A 21,194-nucleotide genomic window follows, 5' to 3' on the forward strand; every position below is an offset into this window, starting at 1 on the left:
GACCCACTCAGTTTTCTTTACATTACAGACAATGGCACAAGAGTATAAGTTGGTGGACTTGACGAGAGATTTTGGATTATAGACCAGTAGTTATAAATAACTGTTGTAAGGTCTATTTTATATTGTTTATGCTTTTGGTTTGTAACGGAACATGACATCCCGAGATTTTGTTATTTAATGAAAATACATTTCTTTAAAAAAATGTTTTGATAAATTCTTATCATATTTTGTTTTGGAAACAAATTCCGCAACACTTTTATGTGAAAATATTACTTTGATTTTCAAACAAAGCATAAACAAAACCGGTCTTTTATAACCGTGAAATTGGGGATGTCACAGTTGGTATCAGAGCATTAGTTTAAGCGAACTAGGAATCTGTAGAAATTTTCTAGACTTAAACTTAGAATGCTAAGTAATGATCGTAAGGAGTGTGTCTAGAATATTTTAAGTAATACACCTAAAATGACACGAGCACTAGCTTGTTTTAGGGAAAATGCCTAACATGCTTTTATGTTATAAATGTTTTGTGTTATAGCTATAATGATGCTACTATTTGTTCGGATCTATGGTCGGTTGCCGACCGGATCTGGAAATTTTATGTGTTCAGATTTCTAAATGTTTAATTATAGTATTAGAACTGGTATGTAACTTTTCAGAGTAATAAGGATGATTACACGTCTAAATCTTCCCTATCTATATTTTCATCACGATGTAATGAAAGCATGCTTTTGTGAAAATAACGTCATGGTGAAAACTCATAGAGAGTTGAGTAAATGGAGGAAATGAAAAAGGCTTATGATAGTGAATGCCACCTATCGGAAGATATCATAAGAGTGGTGTATTGCCTCTAGAATATGTCAGATAGTACGTTTAGAGGAGTATGGTACGTCCGAAGTACACCTTCGATTGGCGGGATGATGGAATAATTGGTGTTATTCCTGAAGTTGTCCCATCGGATGAGCTTTCCACCACCAACCAAGTTGAAGCAGGATTGATAACTGGAGATATGCATGGAAGAAGTCCTAGTAGAGTCTAGGAAAAATTTTATGATTATTTGGACACATTTGTATGTGTTAAGTTGTTTTGTGATTTTAGGACTTAGGGATTGCGAGACAATACTTGGGACGAGTATGAGTAGGTGTGAATGGTAGTAGAGATCTATACTACCGGAAGCATAGGACTCGCACTTGGATCAGGGAAGGTCGCAAGGTTACCAAGAGACTGGTAATTGATTATGTTTTGTTCAGGTATGTCATTACCATTGTTTCGGTAATGACTAAGCAGATGATTGTTATTCTGACCCCAGTGGTCATATCAAATTGAGTTTGACTACGATGAGTTTGTTACGAGGTTCCGAGAACCGAGTTCGATGTAGCATTTGACTGAAGTCAGAAGATTGAAAGTAATGCGATCATTGGTATCGCACTCGTTGTTAAAGAAGTTAGTAGCTAGAAATGCTACCTGCTAAAATGTGATTATATCACATTAGAATACGAAGGAAGGTATATTCCACTATGGAATTTGACTATAAGAGACTTGAGTCTAAGCGTTGCATCATATGATGAGGGGTCATTAGAACATGACCCATCGGTCTGTTACAATAAATAAAGGAAAGTACTTATCCTAAGAAGAAGAAGGAGTCCTCAATAAGGATTTATTTTGTAACTTGAAGGTTATGATTGAAAGCCCAACATAGTATGAAAAATAGATGCAAAATTAAGCATCGTCTGCAGTCAAGAAGCCCTAAAGTTAGATACTCTTTTGAGGAAACATAAAAGTTATGGTGATTACCTAGGATGAAGAGGTAACGTATGAAACCATTATTCAAGCCCTATTTCGTTGATGATTCCGAGACGTAATCATCCTAAGGGGGAGATAACTGTCACGCCCGTAGATCCGGGCTAGTCAATTTAGAGACGATAAGTGTCAAAAAATGACTTTTTGATAGAAGATTGTTTAGAACGTCGAAATTCAAGTTATAACGAAGAAGTTATGACCGGTAGAAGTTTCGCGACAGAACCCACACGACACAACGCGATGTAAATAGTGAATTTACATTAGATCGATATTTTGCCCTAACAATCTAAAGGAAGCCGTAGAATACGTTAAACCGAGAGCGTATATAAAAAGAACGTCTAAATCTGACTTCGTACGAGGAAGTTATGAATTTCCGAAGTTTCAGCTTAGCAGTATGCAACCCGAAGTTCGGATTTGAGATCGAGTGATTTCTAGCTGAAATAATCTAAACGAGAATCGAAGATATCGTTGGTAGTAGTGTAACGGTAAAAAGACAAACGAAAACGGGCGTTATATGAAGAAGTTATGAATTTCTAACGGAGTTTTCCTGTCTCGGCCTACTAAAAATAATATAATAAAAATAAAGTCAAAATTAGCCAACATAGTCTAAACGAGAGTTGTAGAGCATAATCTCATTTACGCGTTGATATAAAAAACGTCGAAAACGGAGATCGTATGCGAGTGTTATGATTTTCTGAAGTTCAAGGCACTCATCCCAAAGGGGGAACGCCCCGCGTTCATAGTTTGGCTACGTTGATGGTGACTCAACCGAATAAGATATAAGACTGGAACCTCGCTCCTACGTGTCGCATTCGAAGGGAACGCCCTACGTTCGAGGGCCAGACCCCTCCTATAAATAGAAGTTGAGTCCAACCGATTTGGTTACTCAATTTCTTTCCTCTCACTCAATATTGCCTCGTTTTACGGGCAAGTTATACCCCCGAAGCCCCGGTATCATCCCGAAACCCGAAGCAAGTCCCGAAGCTCCGAAGATCCCGAGAATAAAAGAGTTTCGAGCCGTGGAAAACATGAACATTTTCAATAGTTCAGTTGAAAATAAAGAATGAAAAAAAATAAAAAATTAATGACTAAACGTTAACGAAATCTAAAGTTTGTTACCATCTAAAAACATTATCCCCACTATTTATATAGTTTTTTTTTTTTTTTTTTTTAAAGACATAGTCCTAATTTGGTTAGCACTTGGTAGTGACAAGATTATTGTGCGTGCATTCTAGGGTTTGTTCATTCAATCCTCTAGAATGGCGAATCAGCTGTACGGTTCCAGCTCCTACGGGTATGGGGGAGGATCCAATTCGTCCAGCATCTACACGTCCAAATCCATCGCCGAGCAGTACGTGCCTTCTGATCCCTCGTACCTTAGTTCATCTAGGTTTTTCGGTTCAGATCCCCCGTCATCGTCTTCCAATCTGTTCAGCTATTCATCTATCAGCGACAGAGGTCCTTCCATGCTCTACAACCACAAGGACACCATCGGCACTGGTTACTCGGCGGCCGCTAGAATGACAGCGAGAGAAGCATTGTGGCCGGGACCGCCTGGAGTTGATGCAGGGGTTTCCTCAACATCGATTGAATCTATATTAGCAGGCTATAAGCGTTCATCTACTGAAGGTATGGATCTTTTAATTGTTTATATACATCGCTTCCGATAACCATTCTTACACGCTCGCTAGAAAAAAAATCCGTCTGTTTAAGTTCATATAACCCAAACATTAGTCCTGTTCCCCAGTTCCATAAACAGATGCCAACCTGTTGTTTTTAATTAAATACAAGATTCTATTGCAATCGTGTTCGACAATTTTGTAACTTTGACCACCTTATCTTGATTTTGGGGGTTTGCTAATGTACATTTAAATGGGATGAAAGAGCTTCTTGTTATCGTTGCATCTTCTGTTAGAAGCCGACTTATTGTTAATCACCCGTTCATGGTAGGATGAATGAGATATATTCTTGTAGATACTGTTCGAATGTTTAACAAGGATAAACATGATAAGTGTCATGTCAAGTACTATAATAGAATCCTAAGGTGATGAGATTATCTAAACGTGTCCACATACCTATGTAGTATATACAACTTGACACATATGGTCATTTCCCTTCTGTCCCTACTACCTAATCTCATACCCTTTCCCAACCTTGACACGTTTTTAGCTTAATGTCATACATTTTATGATATTGAAGTGTAAGTGTGTAACTTCTAGAAGTATTATTTAGAAAAAAACAAAGGAGCTATGTAAGAATATAATGTATTTTAAATTTGGTCTAAAGTAGTATTTAAAGTTGGCGTCGGTTTTAATGGATGTATGCGTAACTGTGGGTATATCTATTCAATATATATGATTCTTAAATACTTTTGCAGTTATAAAGTAATGGATCTAATCATATTAATCTATAACTTGACCACAAATTGATGGTCTGATATGAGAATTGGGATACACATGTGGCAGTTATGGTATTTCTTTTACCAAAAAAAGGATAAGATATCATAATTTGCAAAATTAGAAATAAAAGCTAAAAGAAAAAAAAACTAGAGGACAAAATGAATTAATCCTTTTTCAGTAGTTTGGACTCTTATAAAATCATGATAATAATCGGCTTCTAATGGTATTTATCTTACATATATAAAATAATGATATCCTACTTATGTTACTTTCTTTTTAGCGTTTTCCACCTATTGGGTGAAGATCAAATTTATGATATAATGTATTTGTTACTATGCATATAAACTTAATTTCAAACAATGTCTTTATACTCGCACAGACTTGTTATTATAACCTTTGAAATAAATTTGGAATTTTTTTTAACTAAATGTTAATTATTTTTGTTTTTCTTTGTCGTATTAAACAGTAAACTCAAAACATAACGAACACACACCCATATATGTATATATAAAAGTATGCATACATACACATATATGTGTTTATATTTATTTTTATATATGAGTCATGACAAAGTTTGAGAAAATCTTTAGATACTTTATTCTATTTTATAAAACCAAAACCTTGACTGTGTTATTATACACTACCAAGTACCAAGATACATACAGTAGAAATTACTTCATTAACTTGGCGTTTTGGTTCTTTGATAATATAAGTATATGCTAGTTTCTAATGATATATAATAAGTTATATGATATATGTTTACTTAATAACTTTTTTTTTATATATGTCTACTTATCTATCTAGCATTATATCATCAATCGCTTGTTGGTGCCCATAATACGCTTGGGTTTTCTAGCAACCCTTTAGTGAAGCGGCCTAGATTCGAGGCTACAGCCAGTTTGCTGCCTGTGTATCCACAGAGGCCTGGAGAAAAGGACTGTGCCCATTATATGCTTACAAGAACTTGTAAGTTTGGAGATAGCTGCAAGTTTGACCATCCTATGTGGGTCCCTGAGGGTGGAATCCCTGATTGGAAAGAGGTGACCTTTTATCGTTATTTTCACTATATCTATATCTATCTATCTAATTATTACATACTTTAATTATAAACAAACTATATTTTGCGTTTACAACGTATTTATATTTTTAGTTCAATGCTGTATGCTGCTCTTATACTTACATATGTTTACACTCTACTATCTTATATTGATCTGCTGATAGTTTTATAATGTACTTACTACTTTTATCGGGAAACTTGGGATTTAAGCTAGGGCTTTGTATAAATTTATACATATAAAGTAATGGGTTATTTTTATAACGAGTGATACTGGGTTTTATTTATAATATAATGGGTTATTTTGTAGTGTGGTTTATCTGGGTCGGGCTCTAATGTCCTTTACAGAAACTAAACTAACTGGCTATGTTGTTATTATTATTATTATTATTATTATTATTATTATTGTCTAATATTTTATATAGGTATCTGTTTAGTACTTATGCATTCTCATGCTGTTAAGCTTTTATAAGACTTGTATAGGTGGACTTTTAGGTGTTCTTTCTAATATGGTTAGCTACCTAAATAACAACATACTTTTGACTTTAACTTGTACAACTTTTACATTAACTCTTGTAATAGTTTTAGCTTGAATAATAACCTGAACATAACCCTTTAGTTGTTTACGTGTCAGTTTTATTTACACTGTGTAATTTTTGGTTAAATTTGACTAAGTTGTTATTTCTTAATTGCTTATCATTGTTGGTTGAAACCCTACCTTTTTACTTGTACTTGACACTATTTTGTTGATCATATGTTTTTCTTTTGTTCACAGTAATATTTGTGTGGTATATTATCATGTTTTTCCCCCTTATTTGCACATTCACATGATTTTTAGCTCTAAATGGCAGGTCCCGACTACAAGTGAAGCCCTTCCGGAGAGACCTGAAGCGCCAGATTGTCCGGTATGTTGAACTTCTAGAAAGTTAACCCCATTTCCTTTTAATAATGATCAGGAATCTTAAAACTATGATGAATAACAAGGAATTGAATGCTTGATTACTATGAACTTGAAATGGAAATAACAAAATAACAAATCAGAGAAGTTAATCAAATGATTATGATCTTCTACCCAAGCTAATGCCTATGTCTCCAAATGCAAAAGACTGAATGATCCAAACCTCTAGACTACACTTATTTATACTAGCTTAGGGATAATACTAGATAAGGGGAGAATAGAAAGTATAAATAGTACAATTAGGCCCCTCCAAATTTGCCCTATGTTAATATATGACCCGTTCTTTATCAATAAAAGCAGGCTTGTCCTCAAGCCTAGGGGTTGGAAAACAACGCAAACCATTTGCAACATTGACATATGGGCCTTGATTCACAGAAGATGCGGGTCCAGTATGCGGAGGATTCGTCCTTTGAGTATGCGGAGGATTCGTCCTTTGAGTATGCGGAGGATTCGTCCTTTGAGTATGCATGAAGGACTCCAGTGTAAAACACCAAGACTCCCTTAGTGTTGTGTAATAGGCAACACAATATTTCAATTTTTCTTTTCACTCATCCCAAGGATTGCCTCTCTAAGTCCAAACGAAATCATCTAAATCACTTTTATTAAACTCAAAATCCTTCAAAATCTCAGTTACACAAGCCTCAACAAAATCACTTTTTAAAGTAGTTTGAAAAAAGACTTAAGTGAGAGCTGTGATGATTGATTCTTTTGGGGTATTATCTTCGATTTAAGACCAAAGTTAAGCATCTCTTTGCCAACAGCCACACTTGGTGAACCCTGGGAGCACTTCTCTCTGCCCAAAATATCATTTGTTTGTGTTAAACTTGAAGCCTTAAGATATTCATCCAACACTATTATGGTCTTTTAACACCCTCTTTGATTTCTCCATTAAAATAAATACCTGGTTGTTCATAGGCTTTAACTTTCTCAATAGATTGCCTTTGTGATATCATTGACACAAGAGTTTGTTGACATCCCCACACTCGAGGACAACATCTAGCGGATAAAGGTGGAATAGTATGCTTGGATGTTGGAGATCTTTTTCAAAATCATAAACACACAGGCATGATCCAAACCTTCTAACTTTGCTTTTTCCCCATCCTTCCCATTTGCAGCTTAGTGTGGTTCTTAGTTTCCAGTGTCTGTTTGAATGGTGTTAATATGTCACATTCACTCGTGCTTGTAGACAAGCATGTATAGGCTTCTTTTCTTTCAGGATGTTTTGCTTTGGTCATATCAAGGAAAAAGCCTTCATTGTCTATGAGTAAAGATCTTATCTAACTCCTGGGCGTAGTATTTTCAAAATTAGATCCTGCATCACACCCGTCTATAGAAAAAGGAGCAATGTTTGAATCACCAACACCAATTATCCTTCTTTCTTTAAGAACGAGATTCTCCCATCGTTTCAACAATATTTTGTTGGATGAGAGCTTGAACTTATTCTGTTATGTATCATCATATGCACAGCTTAGAGGCCCAGAAATACTGAAAAGTAAATAACCATCATCCGTGATAAAACAACTCCCCCCAATGTCAATTTTAAGAAGCCCTTCTCTATCAAATCCCTTCAATACATGTTAGAAAATCATGTTTTTAGGTGCAAATCGTTTAGAGTTCTCTAGGATGCCCGTAATACTCTTCTATATCAAGTGGTTTTATTACGTCATTGCTTGAAAAAGTAGATTGTACCTTATAAAATATAGCAAAGTAGATTGATTTCACTTCACTGATAGATACCATGTGCCGATCTCAATAGAAGATGGTAGTTTCATCTTACACTTGGGTTTATCAAAGTAGATTGAACTATCAATAGATCGCTAAGACATTGGACATGCCAATAACACCCCCACGAACCAAGCATATGATCGCTCCGAAAGTAATCTTGATGATTGCTTTAGCGAGAGATTAGATGAAGTCGGGTTGTTTCTGATTAGTTGTTGGTATTTCGGGATTATACCTCCATTAAGAGTTAGCATTGGACTCATCTTTCATTCCTGTCATTTTATTGGATCGACTGGAACAACCACCTGAGACGGATTAGAATGTCGATCAGAACATCGGACAAGTAAGTCAAGGTACACAACGAAAAACACAAACTGTAGATGCTAAGCCTTTTATATGATGGAGTTACTTTCATTAGTGCTGGTGGTAGTAAAAATCCAGGGGGTTCTAAAAAGTGGGTTGTAAACATTGTCATGGAACATTTACTAGCTCGTACACTTGAATTATACTCATTTTTTTGTTGTTTAACTCGGAAAAAAGCTGAAAGCCTGAAATTAAGAGGCCTCATTGTAATGAGAGACCGAGATACTTATGGAAGTTGCAAAAGAAGGTGAAAGAGGCTGAAAAATTTGGAGTCTCTAAATCCCTAAGAAGTTTTGCTTTAACAAAAAACCAAATTTGATCTCTAAAAAACCGATAAAGCAATCTTTTGCAATAATAAGTGCGGTTGATTTGAAAGTTGTGAGGGCTTTATGTCAAATGGGATTCCATTTAATGCTTTGTGGAATCCTTAATTTTGTGAAATGGTAAATGCATTAAGAAAGGCACCTGAAGGTTATAAAGCGCCATGAGTGATAGATGAATGTGTAAGAGATGTTAAGGACTTGACACCGTTTAAAGATACATGGTATTCGCACGGAATTTCTATCGTATCTGATGGGTGGTCATACATAAAAAATAAGCCATTGCTCGATGTTCTTGCTGTAGACAGTTGAGGTTCTATGTTAATGTATGCAACAACTGACTTTTCTAGAGTGGAGAAAACAGGTAAAGCAATTGCTGAATTTCTAGGCGTAGTGATTGATTTTGTCAGCCCAACTAATGTTCTCAATGCTGTGAGGGACAATGTTGCAAGTTGTAAAGCTGCGGGAAAGGAAATCCAAAAGGTATACAAACATTTTTTTTCTGGTCATCATGCTGTGTTGTTACCTTAAACTTGATTTTTAAAGATTTTGAAAACGAGTTTATTTGGTTAGAGGACATAAAAAGGGGAAAATGATTGTCAAATACTTTTTGAAACTTGGACTAGCTTTGTCCATTTTTAGGGAGAAACCGAAGTTGGATCTTTTGAAGGTTGCAAAAACCCGATTTACTTCTCACTACATTTTGTTGAAGCGGTTAATCACTTGTAGAGAGGCCCTATCTACAATAATTGCTTGTAATTCGTGGAGTGATTTGGTTAGATACGGCGATGAACACATTAGAACAATTGGACAAATTGTTGATCATACATATCAGAGATGATGACTTTTAGGTTGAAGCTGAAAATATTCTACGCATCACGAAGCCAATTTATCTGTTGATTAAATTTTGCAATGATGAAGGCCCAAAAATGGGATAAATATACGAGAAAATGGATAGTATGTTCGGGGAAATCCAAGATGTGATGAAGGAAAGTATATATGCATTGTATTTCCCTCAAGTACAACAAATTGTATTGAAAAGGTGGGAGAAAATGAGCATACCATTACATTGTTTAGGATTTGCTTTAACTCCATGATTTTATGTTACGTGTTATCTTGAAACGTTAGTACCGGGTGGAACGCGTAGAAAAGCATTAAACCTTGATAAAGAAGTTGTACAAGGTGTCATGGAAGTAAAGTACTGGTGGTCTACCTATGGCATGGAAACATCGGAGTTAGCTGAAGTGGCAAAAAAAGTATTGTCACAACCTATAAGCAACTCTTCAGCCAAAAGAAATTGGAGAACTTATTTCTATTTTCATAACGTGAAGAGAAATCGAGTGAGCTTTAAATGACAAACTTGTTTTTGTTCATTCAAATATTCGTTTGAGTTTAAGGTTTTTTGAAGAATATAAAGAAGGACCACACAAGAAGTGGGATATGGATCCCGAATCTACAAACTTAGAAGGATCAAGCTCAAGGCTAGAAGATATGGAATGGAACATCTCAAGGAGGACGAAGATAATGGTCAAGGAAGAATAAAAGGGAGGATGACTAATTTACATGTTTGAGTTTTAAGTTTATCTGATATGTTTTAACTTTTGATGCTTGTTGGATTTCATGTAATCTGTTTTGAATTTTTGATGTTTGTTTGATTGCAAGTTTTGAATTTATCTAATATGTTTTGAATTTGTGTAAATGGTACCACAATATTTGGTACATCGTCCTGAAGCGTACCGAAATGACCCCCCCCCTCTCTCTTATATTATCATTGTGCAAAATGTATTCTTCGACCTCTTTTAGTTTTAATTCTGTTTTAGTGAATAGATAATCGTGTATTGAAATATGAACAACCATCTTAGTGCAATCCATTTGGTATTTAATGCAATGCAGTATTTCCTCAAGACTCAAAAATGCAAGTTTGGCCCCAGGTGCAAATTCAATCATCCAAAAGATAAAGCTGCTCCTTTGGTAAGTTGTGTGTGTCATTTTGATTTGCATTCATGTTCATATTAATTTATATTGATGCATTTTGCAGGTTGCTTTAGAAAACATTGACACTTCTGATCTACCAGAGAGACCATCTGAGCCCCCATGTGTGGTATAATTATTTCTTCACTTCCAAGGACTCTTTGACTTTTCCCATTTTACTCATCTATTTCTTTTTTCTACATGTTTATGTGTAAGCAGTTCTATATGAAAACTGGAAAATGTAAATTTGGTTCAACCTGCAAATTTCATCACCCAAAGGACATCATAATTACAGCAACTGAGGTAGAAGATGGTAATGGTGAAGCTTTTATGGTTGGTGGTGGTTCAAATGGCAATGGGAATTTGGAACTTTCAATTACCCCTTTTACCCCTGCCATGTTGCATAACTCAAAAGGCCTCCCCATTAGACCGGTAATACGTTTGCGTACATTTCAATCATGATTCAAAAAAATTCTTACAAGCATAAAAATGATGTCTTTACCCCTTGGTTCTCTTGATTGCTCACATAGGGAGAAGTGGATTGTCCTTTCTACCTGAAAACTGGCAGGTTAGTAAATTTGATTTCTTTATTTTAAGTTTCTGAATAATGCGTCCTAATTTTTTTTTTTTTTTGATATAGTTGCAAATATGGTGCCACCTGTCGCTATAATCATCCAGAGAGATATGGTAAGTCTACATCAATTATCAATATGGTTTCTTGAGGAAATTAAATATATCTTGCTTGATAATTGGTTTTGTAATGTTTAAATGCAGCAATCAATCCAGCTGGCGCCATTGTGTCAACTCCTGCTGCTCATTTGACTTTTGGTATGGTCAACCCAATTTCCGCTGTCATGCAAACTGTGGACCCACGACTTGCTCAAACAACGGTAAAGTAGAGATTCTTTGATTCCTGTATTTAGCTGTTTTTTTCTGGTTTAGGTCCAAAAACAGTTCTTTTACATTTTTGGTCCTTGAATCAACTAAATTTATGAAAATGACCATTTTGCCCTTATATACTTTATCGCTTCTGTCTTTCATGGTCAAGGAGTATAATTAAACCCCAACAACGATCCATCTCTTTCCTAGAGAAACCCTAACCAAATTCAACCAAATCCTATATAAATCAAACCAACCCCAATGAAGAACAGAAGCACAAGGACCAAAATTTTAATTTACTCTTTAAAAAAAATGAGAATAGCATTTTGATAAAACCAAGTTACTGGATGAAAATAAAAATAATAAAATTTAGTTGGAAGTAATTCAAATTTCATTCTTTATTTAACTTTTGTTGCAGCTTGGTTTGGGTCCAACAGTCTACCCTCAGAGACCTGGTCAGATGGAATGCGACGTGTGTATTTGTTATATAAGCTCATCTTCTATTCAATTTTTTTGTTTTAATTTTTTCTTATTTGTTTTATAAATTTGCTCTTGTAGTATTATATGAAAACTGGGATATGCATGTTTGGAGAGAGATGCAAATATCATCATCCTATTGACAGGTCAGCACATGCACAGTCAGCAAAAGAATCCCAACTCAGCATCAAGCTTACTCTTGCTGGTCTTCCAAGGAGAGAGGTAGACCTTGTTTTATTATTCATATTGCACTCATGACAAAGGGTATTAATGGAAAAAGTGTATCAAGTTATATACTAAGATTCCATATTTACCCTTGACATACCTGATAACGCATATATAAAAAAGTTGGTGGAAAAGTTGATAGGTTACTACCTACTTCATTTGATTATGACAAAGGGTATTTTTGGAAAAGAACTTGTTATGCATCATGTGCATTGGATTTCTTACATGTGAAAGACATAAATGCCCTTATTGTCTAAATCATCGAACAGGGTGCAATACACTGCCCATACTACATGAAGACAGGGGCTTGCAAATATGGGGTGACATGCAGGTTTGATCATCCGCCACCTGGCGAAGTTATGGCAGCTCCAACATCACAAGGACCATCCGATGATGTCAAAGAAGAATGAAATTCCTATTCTGCCCCTTTTGACTTTTCATCTAGGATGTTTTAAAATGTTTGTGGTTTGATTTGATAATTGCCTCTTTTCTTTTTCTCTTATTTTGAGAAGCTTTTAGGTTTGAATTTTAATTATCTCATCAAGAAAAATGTTACCATCTGCAAAAACATTTGTTGCCTGATGCTTGATGTTATTTTGATGTTAAATGTGTATTTGCTTAGAGTCAATGCATGATTAGATTATGTCAAAAACCAGATGAGAATTGATATAGATAACATGATCATGTAAATGTTGAAAGCATGCATGTATAATGTTCTTCAAACGGGATGAGAGAATTAATCAACACACCTAACAACTATAGCTAAGAATTATGATTGACATAATTAATTGGGATTTTTTTTTCTTCTAGAACCACATGCTATTACAAAGTTGAAATGTTTTTGAATTTTCATGTTTTTTTTTCTTAATACACAAGTTTAAATATCAAAAATACACATAAAAAAAATGATGCAGTGCACTCCAAATAGTTAAACAAACACGTAATCAAAAGATTTACATCACATACATCAAAATGAAAAATGTATAATACCGAAAAAAAATATTTTTTTAGATGAATACATATATTTCAAAAAGCTTAATGACATTTATTATGTGTTTTTAATTCAATTTAAGAAAAGTCTGTTATATAGATGTCAACCATCAAAGTTTGTTATGTAAAATGCTTCTTTTCTATATGTTTTTATTTAATTTAATCGGCTCAACCGGTTTTTTAAAAACCAAATAGTTCGTTCTAATAAAAAATAGACATAAAACAAGTTTTAGTTGAGCTGTTCACTTCCTCGGTTCCTGATCCGAACCGGTTTTTTAAAATGTTGCGTTTTGGATTTAAACCCGGGACTCTTTTTTGGAAGTTTAATTTTTAAATGATCAGCATTAAACATCCTTGAGGGTAGTTGGGAAACATATTTTTTAAAGTGTTTTTATTTTCACAACATTAAATTTTATATAAATTATTCATGTAATGTGATAGATATTATTTATTTATTTATTTATTGAACATGCATTTTTGTGACAGAAAACAACTCACATTAGCAATGTAATTAAAATTGCAAGCTATATGCATTTAGCACAATTTGGTACTTTTATTATTGTCAATTAATTCAATTCAATTCATTTTTCATTCTTACCTTTGTTATACATATAACATGAACTAATGACTTGTTTTATTCCAACAAAGTAATAAAATATGACCGTGAAATGATGACGTTGTATTCCATTACTCTTGGTACATTTCACTTTCTCATCATTCGATTTTCTCTAATAATCCCAAACCTAAATGTTTTCGTATCATTTACTTATATAATTATGTCATTACTCCATTAAACTATATGAGCAAACTATCTCAACCATATCCCTCTCTCGTTGTCTTTCTGCTGATATTCTCTCCTCACATCATAGATGTGGAGGTCGCATAAGAAAAGAAGACCTTTACACATTTATTCTACAATCTCTACAAACAAACACTATACCAAATAAATAGTTCATATTCAGAATGAATACAGAGTCGTGAGAGGACAATGATACACAATGAAAGCTCGATAAATAAAAAAGGAATGGTTTATGATTGAGACTGACGGGATTCGAGTGTATATATATATATATATATATATATATATATATATATTGTTGGTGATTTTATATCATCAAATATTATTTAAGTGTAATAGGATTAAATTTGTTGACCAAAAGTGATATTGTTGAATATTGAACAAGTTAGGATGGTGTAGGAGTGCACACTTGTTCAGGTTTTTCAAGATTTAAAGTACATTGCTATTTAGGGGCGAAGCCCCTAAACGAACGGGGGTCCGGGGGCAGCGCCCCTGGGAGCGGGGTCCCAGGGGCAGAGCCCCTGGCTGGGATCGAGCTGACAGGTCAATGCGAAATTTTTTTATTTGGACTATGTTGCTATATTAAAAATTGCATCAAAAATCCAATTTTAGAAAGTTGACCCTTTATTCATTGACATCCGTTTAATGACAGTTTGGTAGTTTTATGACAGTTTGTAACTGTCTGTTGACAGTTTTCAGACAGGATTGATATATCCGTTTTTTGGTCAATATTCTAGTACATGTTGAAGAACATTTTCATATACATTCTCAAATTTCATTCGCTGAATTTCATCCAATTGAGTGTTCAATCTGTACCATCGAAATACTTCAATTTGATAGTGAATCACAACTTTCAGAGAATCCAAGCAATCTATTCATCCCTTTTTCTAACATATATATATATATATATATATATATATATATATATATATATATATATATATATATATATATATACCTAAAAGGGTCCATAAAATGACAAAACAATCGAGATCTCAGGCTAGGACAAACACTTCTAAGAAATCCCTAAAAGCGTTGTGTACAAGGCTTCTTCACAAGGTTAGGCTACTTAATATCTAAAGTCAAAACCCTAAACTTTAACATGTGAACCTTATTGACGTCTTAATGAATAAAATTTCCAACTTTACTCATTAAGACATTCCTATGAAGCAAGCTCTAATCTTTTTTGCTCAAAATGACCTAATTAACCTACATAACTTGCATGACTTAATAGGAAGGAGAAAAATCCTAACTTTCTTAGTCCAAAAGGTCCAAGGGACATTTCCAAGAGCTCAAATGGTTATGGAGTTTCTTCATCTCCAAGATCACCAACAAAATGGACCGAAATGTGCCAAAAACAACAAATAACAAGATCTAGCAATCCAAAGAGCAAGTTAGGAACTTTATACTCACAATGTTCTAGAAATAAAGTAACTTTGATCGATCTATACTTTCTTCTTCCATCAATGACATCATGAGAACTTCAATATCTTCATTCTTTACTAAAAAAAATAGTGGAATAAGCTCACAATTCAACCACAAGCTAAAAAATGAGAGGGATAGAGATAGAGAGAGTTAGGGTTTCTGGAAAATCCCCTAAAGGGTCATAGAAGCTGAGATTGGTCGAGCCCTAGGGGTCAATGACCTTTAAATACTAAAAAAACCCTAATAAAACGATCAGCGGGTCAGAAGCGCGCTATGCTTCTTAAGAGGCGCTTCCCACTTCTTACGATTAATTCCAGATTTTCAGATTTTCCAGCAAATGCGATAAATGGCTTTATTCTTCGCCCCATCATTTTACTTCCTTATGGACTATAAAACCATCGATTAAAGAGTGGAAAGACATAATCGAAATTCGAATGTTACACCAAGATCACCATTAGTCTTCAAATGTTGCTTCTAAGCCATATATAGGCTAAAAAAGTTGATGATTTTTTTTATTTATTTTTTTATTTTATTTTTAAATATGCATATAGGTGCATGTATGCACATTTTATATTTCTTCATACATTTTCAAAACAAATACAACAATAAGACTCTAATATCAATGTTTAAAATAATTGCAACTTAAAGTGTAAAAAACACACAAAAAATAAATAAATAAATAAATGTGCCTATATGTATATTCATATATATATATATATATATATATATATATATATATATATATATATATATATATATATACACACACATGCATATTTCAACAAAAAAAAAACTTTTTAATTTTTTTGATTGAATATATCTTAGAAAAAGATAAGGTTTTAAATAACCATCTTTTTATTTGATATTAGGATGTTCACTATTTAGATAAAACCGAATTATCTAATTGAAAATTTTGGTTTGAATATTCAGATTGTTAAATTGGTTATCAACAAAACCGGATTATTATTTTGAATTTCGGACTCGTTTTGATTTAGAAAATAAGAAGGTTAGAGTAAAAAAAACCGAATAACAATTTATTATTTATTTACTTTTAATATATATCTATTATTATTTATTAATTTTATTAATTTATTTTTTCTAATAGATTTAAAAAGTTTCACATAATAAAAAATCTTAATATGTTTTTTTTTTTTCAAAAGTTTTTTATCTATAAAATATTAACTATAATATATTTTTGTAGTAGCTGATTTATAAATTTTAAACCGGATAAATTTTCTTTGTTTCTTTTGTAAAACCCAAAATCAATTATGATTTGTATTAACCGATCCATGAACGCCAATTATGGGTTCATTCCCAACTTCAATAACAGTATCAAACAATATCTTACTATTGCAAATTCATTACACGTTTAAGATGATGTGGCGTTGAAGCAAACCGTATGTTTCGTTGAGTTTGTGGATAATTTGATTTCAAAACTCTACGAAACCAAACCCTCAACAACCGCAAATCTTCAGCAGAAATGGGAGACTTGAATGCTCTCTCCCATGGCTACAACGTAACGGCAGTCACATTTAATCCTATCGGCTTCAACCATAATCGTATTTCCTTCAATAATGTCGCAATTCGTAGTTGTATCCCGTTTGAATCGCGTAAATCTACCAATTTTGCTCCATTATCTGTTTGGACACCCAAGTTTCTCGAGATGAAACGGAGGAAGAAATCCATATCTCGTTCGACGTCTTCAACAACGTCTCCGGCAGATCCACCGGTTACTCCTCCACCTCCTCCACAACAATCGACCAAAACAGAGGAGGTAACGCTTTATTATGATTTTCTGCTCTGTGAAAGTGTGGAAGTTGTTTACAGTTTGTTCAGTAGCTTGGACCTGACACTTCGAGTTACTCTCGTTTTTATCAGAATGTGCCAAGAAAGGGCCCCGATCTGCCCACGCTTTTCAGGAGATTCTACAAAGTTGCTGCTCCATATTGGTATTCAGATGATAAAGTTCAAGCCAGAATACAACTGGCGTCGGTGTTTGCCCTGACTTTAGGAACCACCGGTATCAGTGTTGGTTTCAATTTCCTCGGTCGCGACTTCTATAATGCCCTTTCTAGTAAGGATTGCGCATTACATTTTCATTATTCTTTAATTTCTTATTGATGAATGATGACACAGTATATATTTGAGTATGCTAATCCATAATATCCCTAAATTGTGCTAGACAAAGATCAAGCACAGTTCACCACGCAACTTACATACTACCTTGCTGCTTTTGCTGGTGGAATTCCGGTGAGCACATTGCTGCATTCTTTTAGGTATTGCTCACCTGTCTTCTCGATTTTTCTTTCCACAGTAGCTACCACTGGTGAAAATGTTGTGGAATTGCTGCGTTTCTTGTCCTACAAGTTGTATTTGAATTAACTACTGTTAATAAAGCTTTATTTAGCTTTAGTCCTACTCATATTATGGTTTTTGCAGATTTTTGTGTTGAGAGATTATGCAAGAGAAACCCTAGCTTTGAGGTGGAGATCCTGGATGACAAACTATTACATGGAGCGCTATCTCAAGAACCAGACTTTTTACCAAATACAGTCCCAATCAATCATTGATAATCCCGATCAACGAATTGTTGATGATCTAAGTTCATTCACAGGAACATCACTTTCATTCTCTTTAACACTCTTCAATGCCATAATAGACCTGATATCTTTCAGCAACATACTATTTGGCATATATCCACCTCTTTTTATTGTTCTTATAGTATACTCACTTGGTGGAACAGCCATCAGCATTTTCCTTGGGAAGGTAAAGATTTCCATCCTCATAAAACCTTTAAAAAACATCTCCCATTTTTTCTGTTCAAACTTATGATATTCATCAAATTCTGTATCAGGGTCTTGTCAACTTGAATTTCATGCAAGAGAAAATGGAAGCAGATTTCCGTTATGGTCTTGTACGTGTTCGAGAAAATGCCGAATCAATTGCATTTTATGGTGGCGAGGAAAATGAAATCAAACTCCTTTTGCAGAGGTTCCGAAGTGCTTTTGAGAATCTAACTGTATGAAAACGAAATCCCTACTATACTACTTTTGTGCTTACACTGAGATATCTGTTTTTTCCTTCTTTTTTTAAAAAAATGTTTCATTTATGTCAATGTGCAGCAACTGTTGATATCTTCAAGAAATCTTGAGTTTTTCACCAGTGGGTATCGCTACCTGATTCAGATTCTTCCTGCTGCTGTTGTTGCTCCCATGTATTTCTCTGGAAAGATCGAATTTGGTGTCATAAATCAGTCTGTTTCCGCATTCAATCATATTCTTGGAGATTTTTCCCTCATTGTGTTTCAATTTCAATCCATCAGTGCCTTTTCAGCTGTCATTGATCGACTAGGTATATCAATTCACTCTATCACTCAAACTTTCCAAACTTGAAGATCCAAGCCCTAATCTTTACATAATCATTTAATCAAATCATTTGCAGGGGAATTCGATGATGTTTTGGACTCAACAAGTTCCAATGGTACTTTGGAAGCCATGGATGAGATTCAACTCACATATTGCAACGTGAAGGATTTATCCGAGTCTATGAAAGGTTCGGATACCCAAAACTTATTGGAACTGGAGGGTTTAAGTGTACAGACTCCCACAAATAAAGCGCTTCTTATCAGAGATTTATCACTTGAAGTCCATGAGAATGAGCATTTGCTGATAACCGGACCAAGTGGAAGTGGGAAAACCTCTTTGTTAAGAGCTATTGCTGGTCTTTGGAGAACTGGAAGTGGAAAGATCACATTTTATGCTAAATACAACACAAATATTGATCAGACCATAATAACAGATGAAAATAAAGATGATAAAAAATCAAAATACCGTGATTTCAAAGGCGTATTTTTCCTTCCCCAAAGGCCATACATGGTTTTAGGAACCCTCCGACAACAGTTGCTTTATCCAACATGGCCCGATGTTTCAGATTCCACACCACACGACTCTCAATCAAAAGGTATGCAGTCATGAAATCCAAACTTGTGATTACAAAGTACAAACCAACACTAATAATAAATATATATATATATATATATTTTTACAGATTTGGAGCGTGTTAGCGAACGGGCCCCACAGCCTACTACAGATGAATTGATCCAAGCTTTAGAAGATGTACATCTTGGGTACTTGTTATCACGTTTTAGTGGTCTTGATACAACCAATGAATGGTCAAGTGTTCTTTCACTCGGTGAGCAACAACGTCTTGCATTTGCGCGTTTGTTGCTTTCAAAACCAGATCTTGTTCTCTTGGATGAATCCACCAGTGCACTTGATGAACCCAACGAGGTAATTATTATCAAATACCATCCTACTTTTATTTTATTTTATTTATAGCAACTTACTTACTTCTAATTTTTTTTTATTTATTTATTTATGTGAAGGCTCATTTGTATGAAAAAATAAATGAAGCGGGTGTGACATATATAAGTATTGGCCACAGGAGTAGCCTTACCAAATTCCATAAAAAGGCCTTACGTATCTCCCCCATGCCTCTCCACTCTAACCACCCAAATTGGTGTGTAGAATCCTTGTAACAAGTTGTTTTCAGTTTGATAACATATTACAATGGATGAAGAAAGATATTGCAACATAACATTCATGCCTTTATTGATTTCATGTCATATATTTGTATAATATAATAATACATGATGATAAGGACAAGGAGAGATATAAAAATTAAAACATGCATCATTGGTATACAATCAAACCATGCATTTATTTAATTAAAAGACAGTAAATAGGGTTACCAAACCCAAATTATTGTTAAAGTTGTGGCGTTCGTGTACTTTGATGATCATCATTTTTCACCACATCCACCTCCAGACACCGTTTACTGTATCAAGAGCTCCACCTTTTACACCCCAAACTTGTTGTGGAGCGTTTGCAACTGGCGGCATTACTGGTGGCGCAGCGATAGTTGTAGCAACTACAGTTGCTGGTGATTTAATACAAACTTGTTGATGAACCGTTGGAAGTGGAAAACACATGCCTGCTTCAAGGGAGGGCTTCTCCTCTCCAAGAAGCTTTCTGCCACCAACAATGTCAATTCTGCAAATCAAAAACCCAAAAAACATAACAATAAAAACCTTAGTTACCATCATATGATCTAGCCTTTTAACCTAATTTATTACTAATCAATTGCAAATTTGCATGTATATATAGGGATTTATTTACACACCAATTTAATACGACAGTTGAAATGTAACCTCATCAACCAATCTTTGCGTCCTAAATTATACGTATATATTAATAATAATTCAAAATTGACAAAACCATCTACCTTGTTTTTCTTTTACTATAATTGTTTATTTATATCCATCTTCTTTCAATATTTCTAAAAACTATACCATGTTTTTGCCAACTATTTACAAAATTAAAAACATCAGTGGAAGGCTATAAACTCACCAATTGTGGAGGATATCTCATTAGGTATTTTTATAATGCAATGATTGTACGTAACAACCAATCAAATAAAATAATATCCTCAGTTCATTATTTGGTTTCAGATATATCCTTAATATCTTCTAGGTTGAACAAAAACCGAACCGCAAATCGAAAAATCAAACAATAAACAAAAGTTTTTTTTTCTTTCAATTTTAAAAACCGAAAATTTTGTTTTTAGTATGAGAAAACCGAACAAAACCAATTTGTATGAAGTCTTTAAGAAAATATATTTTGAATGCATGCATGATTTATAAATGAACTCTGTGCATAATAGAAATAAGGTATAAAATTGTCAGATGGTTAGCGCTTAGACCTTCAAACTTGAGCTCTGAAGTTCGATTGTATTTTTTCCAGCCACATTCAAGCAG

At 34.2% G+C, this 21,194-nt stretch overlaps 2 protein-coding genes across 3 annotated transcripts; both read left to right on the top strand.

Moving 5' to 3' along the window:
• Positions 1-2,989: 2,989 nt before the first annotated feature.
• On the top strand, positions 2,990-12,733 carry HUA1 (floral homeotic protein (HUA1)). Of its 2 annotated transcripts, XM_078963056.1 has the most exons (13): positions 2,990-3,148; positions 3,233-3,426; positions 5,001-5,236; positions 6,102-6,155; positions 10,507-10,584; positions 10,652-10,714; positions 10,804-11,016; positions 11,115-11,152; positions 11,225-11,271; positions 11,359-11,474; positions 11,882-11,935; positions 12,022-12,162; positions 12,435-12,733. In XM_078963056.1, exons 1-13 carry the CDS (start codon positions 3,057-3,059, stop codon positions 12,573-12,575), a joined length of 1,467 nt encoding a protein of 488 aa, XP_078819182.1. In that variant the 5' UTR covers positions 2,990-3,056; the 3' UTR covers positions 12,576-12,733. The 2 variants fall into 2 exon arrangements, with proteins under 2 accessions (XP_078819182.1, XP_078819181.1); XM_078963055.1 differs by having other exon boundaries at positions 2,994-3,426.
• A 3,995-nt stretch (positions 12,734-16,728) lies between these two features.
• On the top strand, positions 16,729-19,998 carry ABCD2 (ABC transporter family protein). Its single transcript, XM_078964055.1, has 9 exons — positions 16,729-17,153; positions 17,258-17,453; positions 17,562-17,629; positions 17,819-18,145; positions 18,234-18,398; positions 18,502-18,730; positions 18,821-19,339; positions 19,427-19,668; positions 19,764-19,998. Exons 1-9 carry the CDS (start codon positions 16,860-16,862, stop codon positions 19,914-19,916), a joined length of 2,193 nt encoding a protein of 730 aa, XP_078820181.1. The 5' UTR covers positions 16,729-16,859; the 3' UTR covers positions 19,917-19,998.
• Positions 19,999-21,194: the final 1,196 nt, after the last annotated feature.

The sequence above is a fragment of the Lactuca saligna genome, chromosome 7, assembly GCF_052625555.1.
Source record: "Lactuca saligna cultivar CGN05327 chromosome 7, ASM5262555v1, whole genome shotgun sequence".
Classification (NCBI taxonomy): Eukaryota; Viridiplantae; Streptophyta; class Magnoliopsida; order Asterales; family Asteraceae; genus Lactuca; species Lactuca saligna.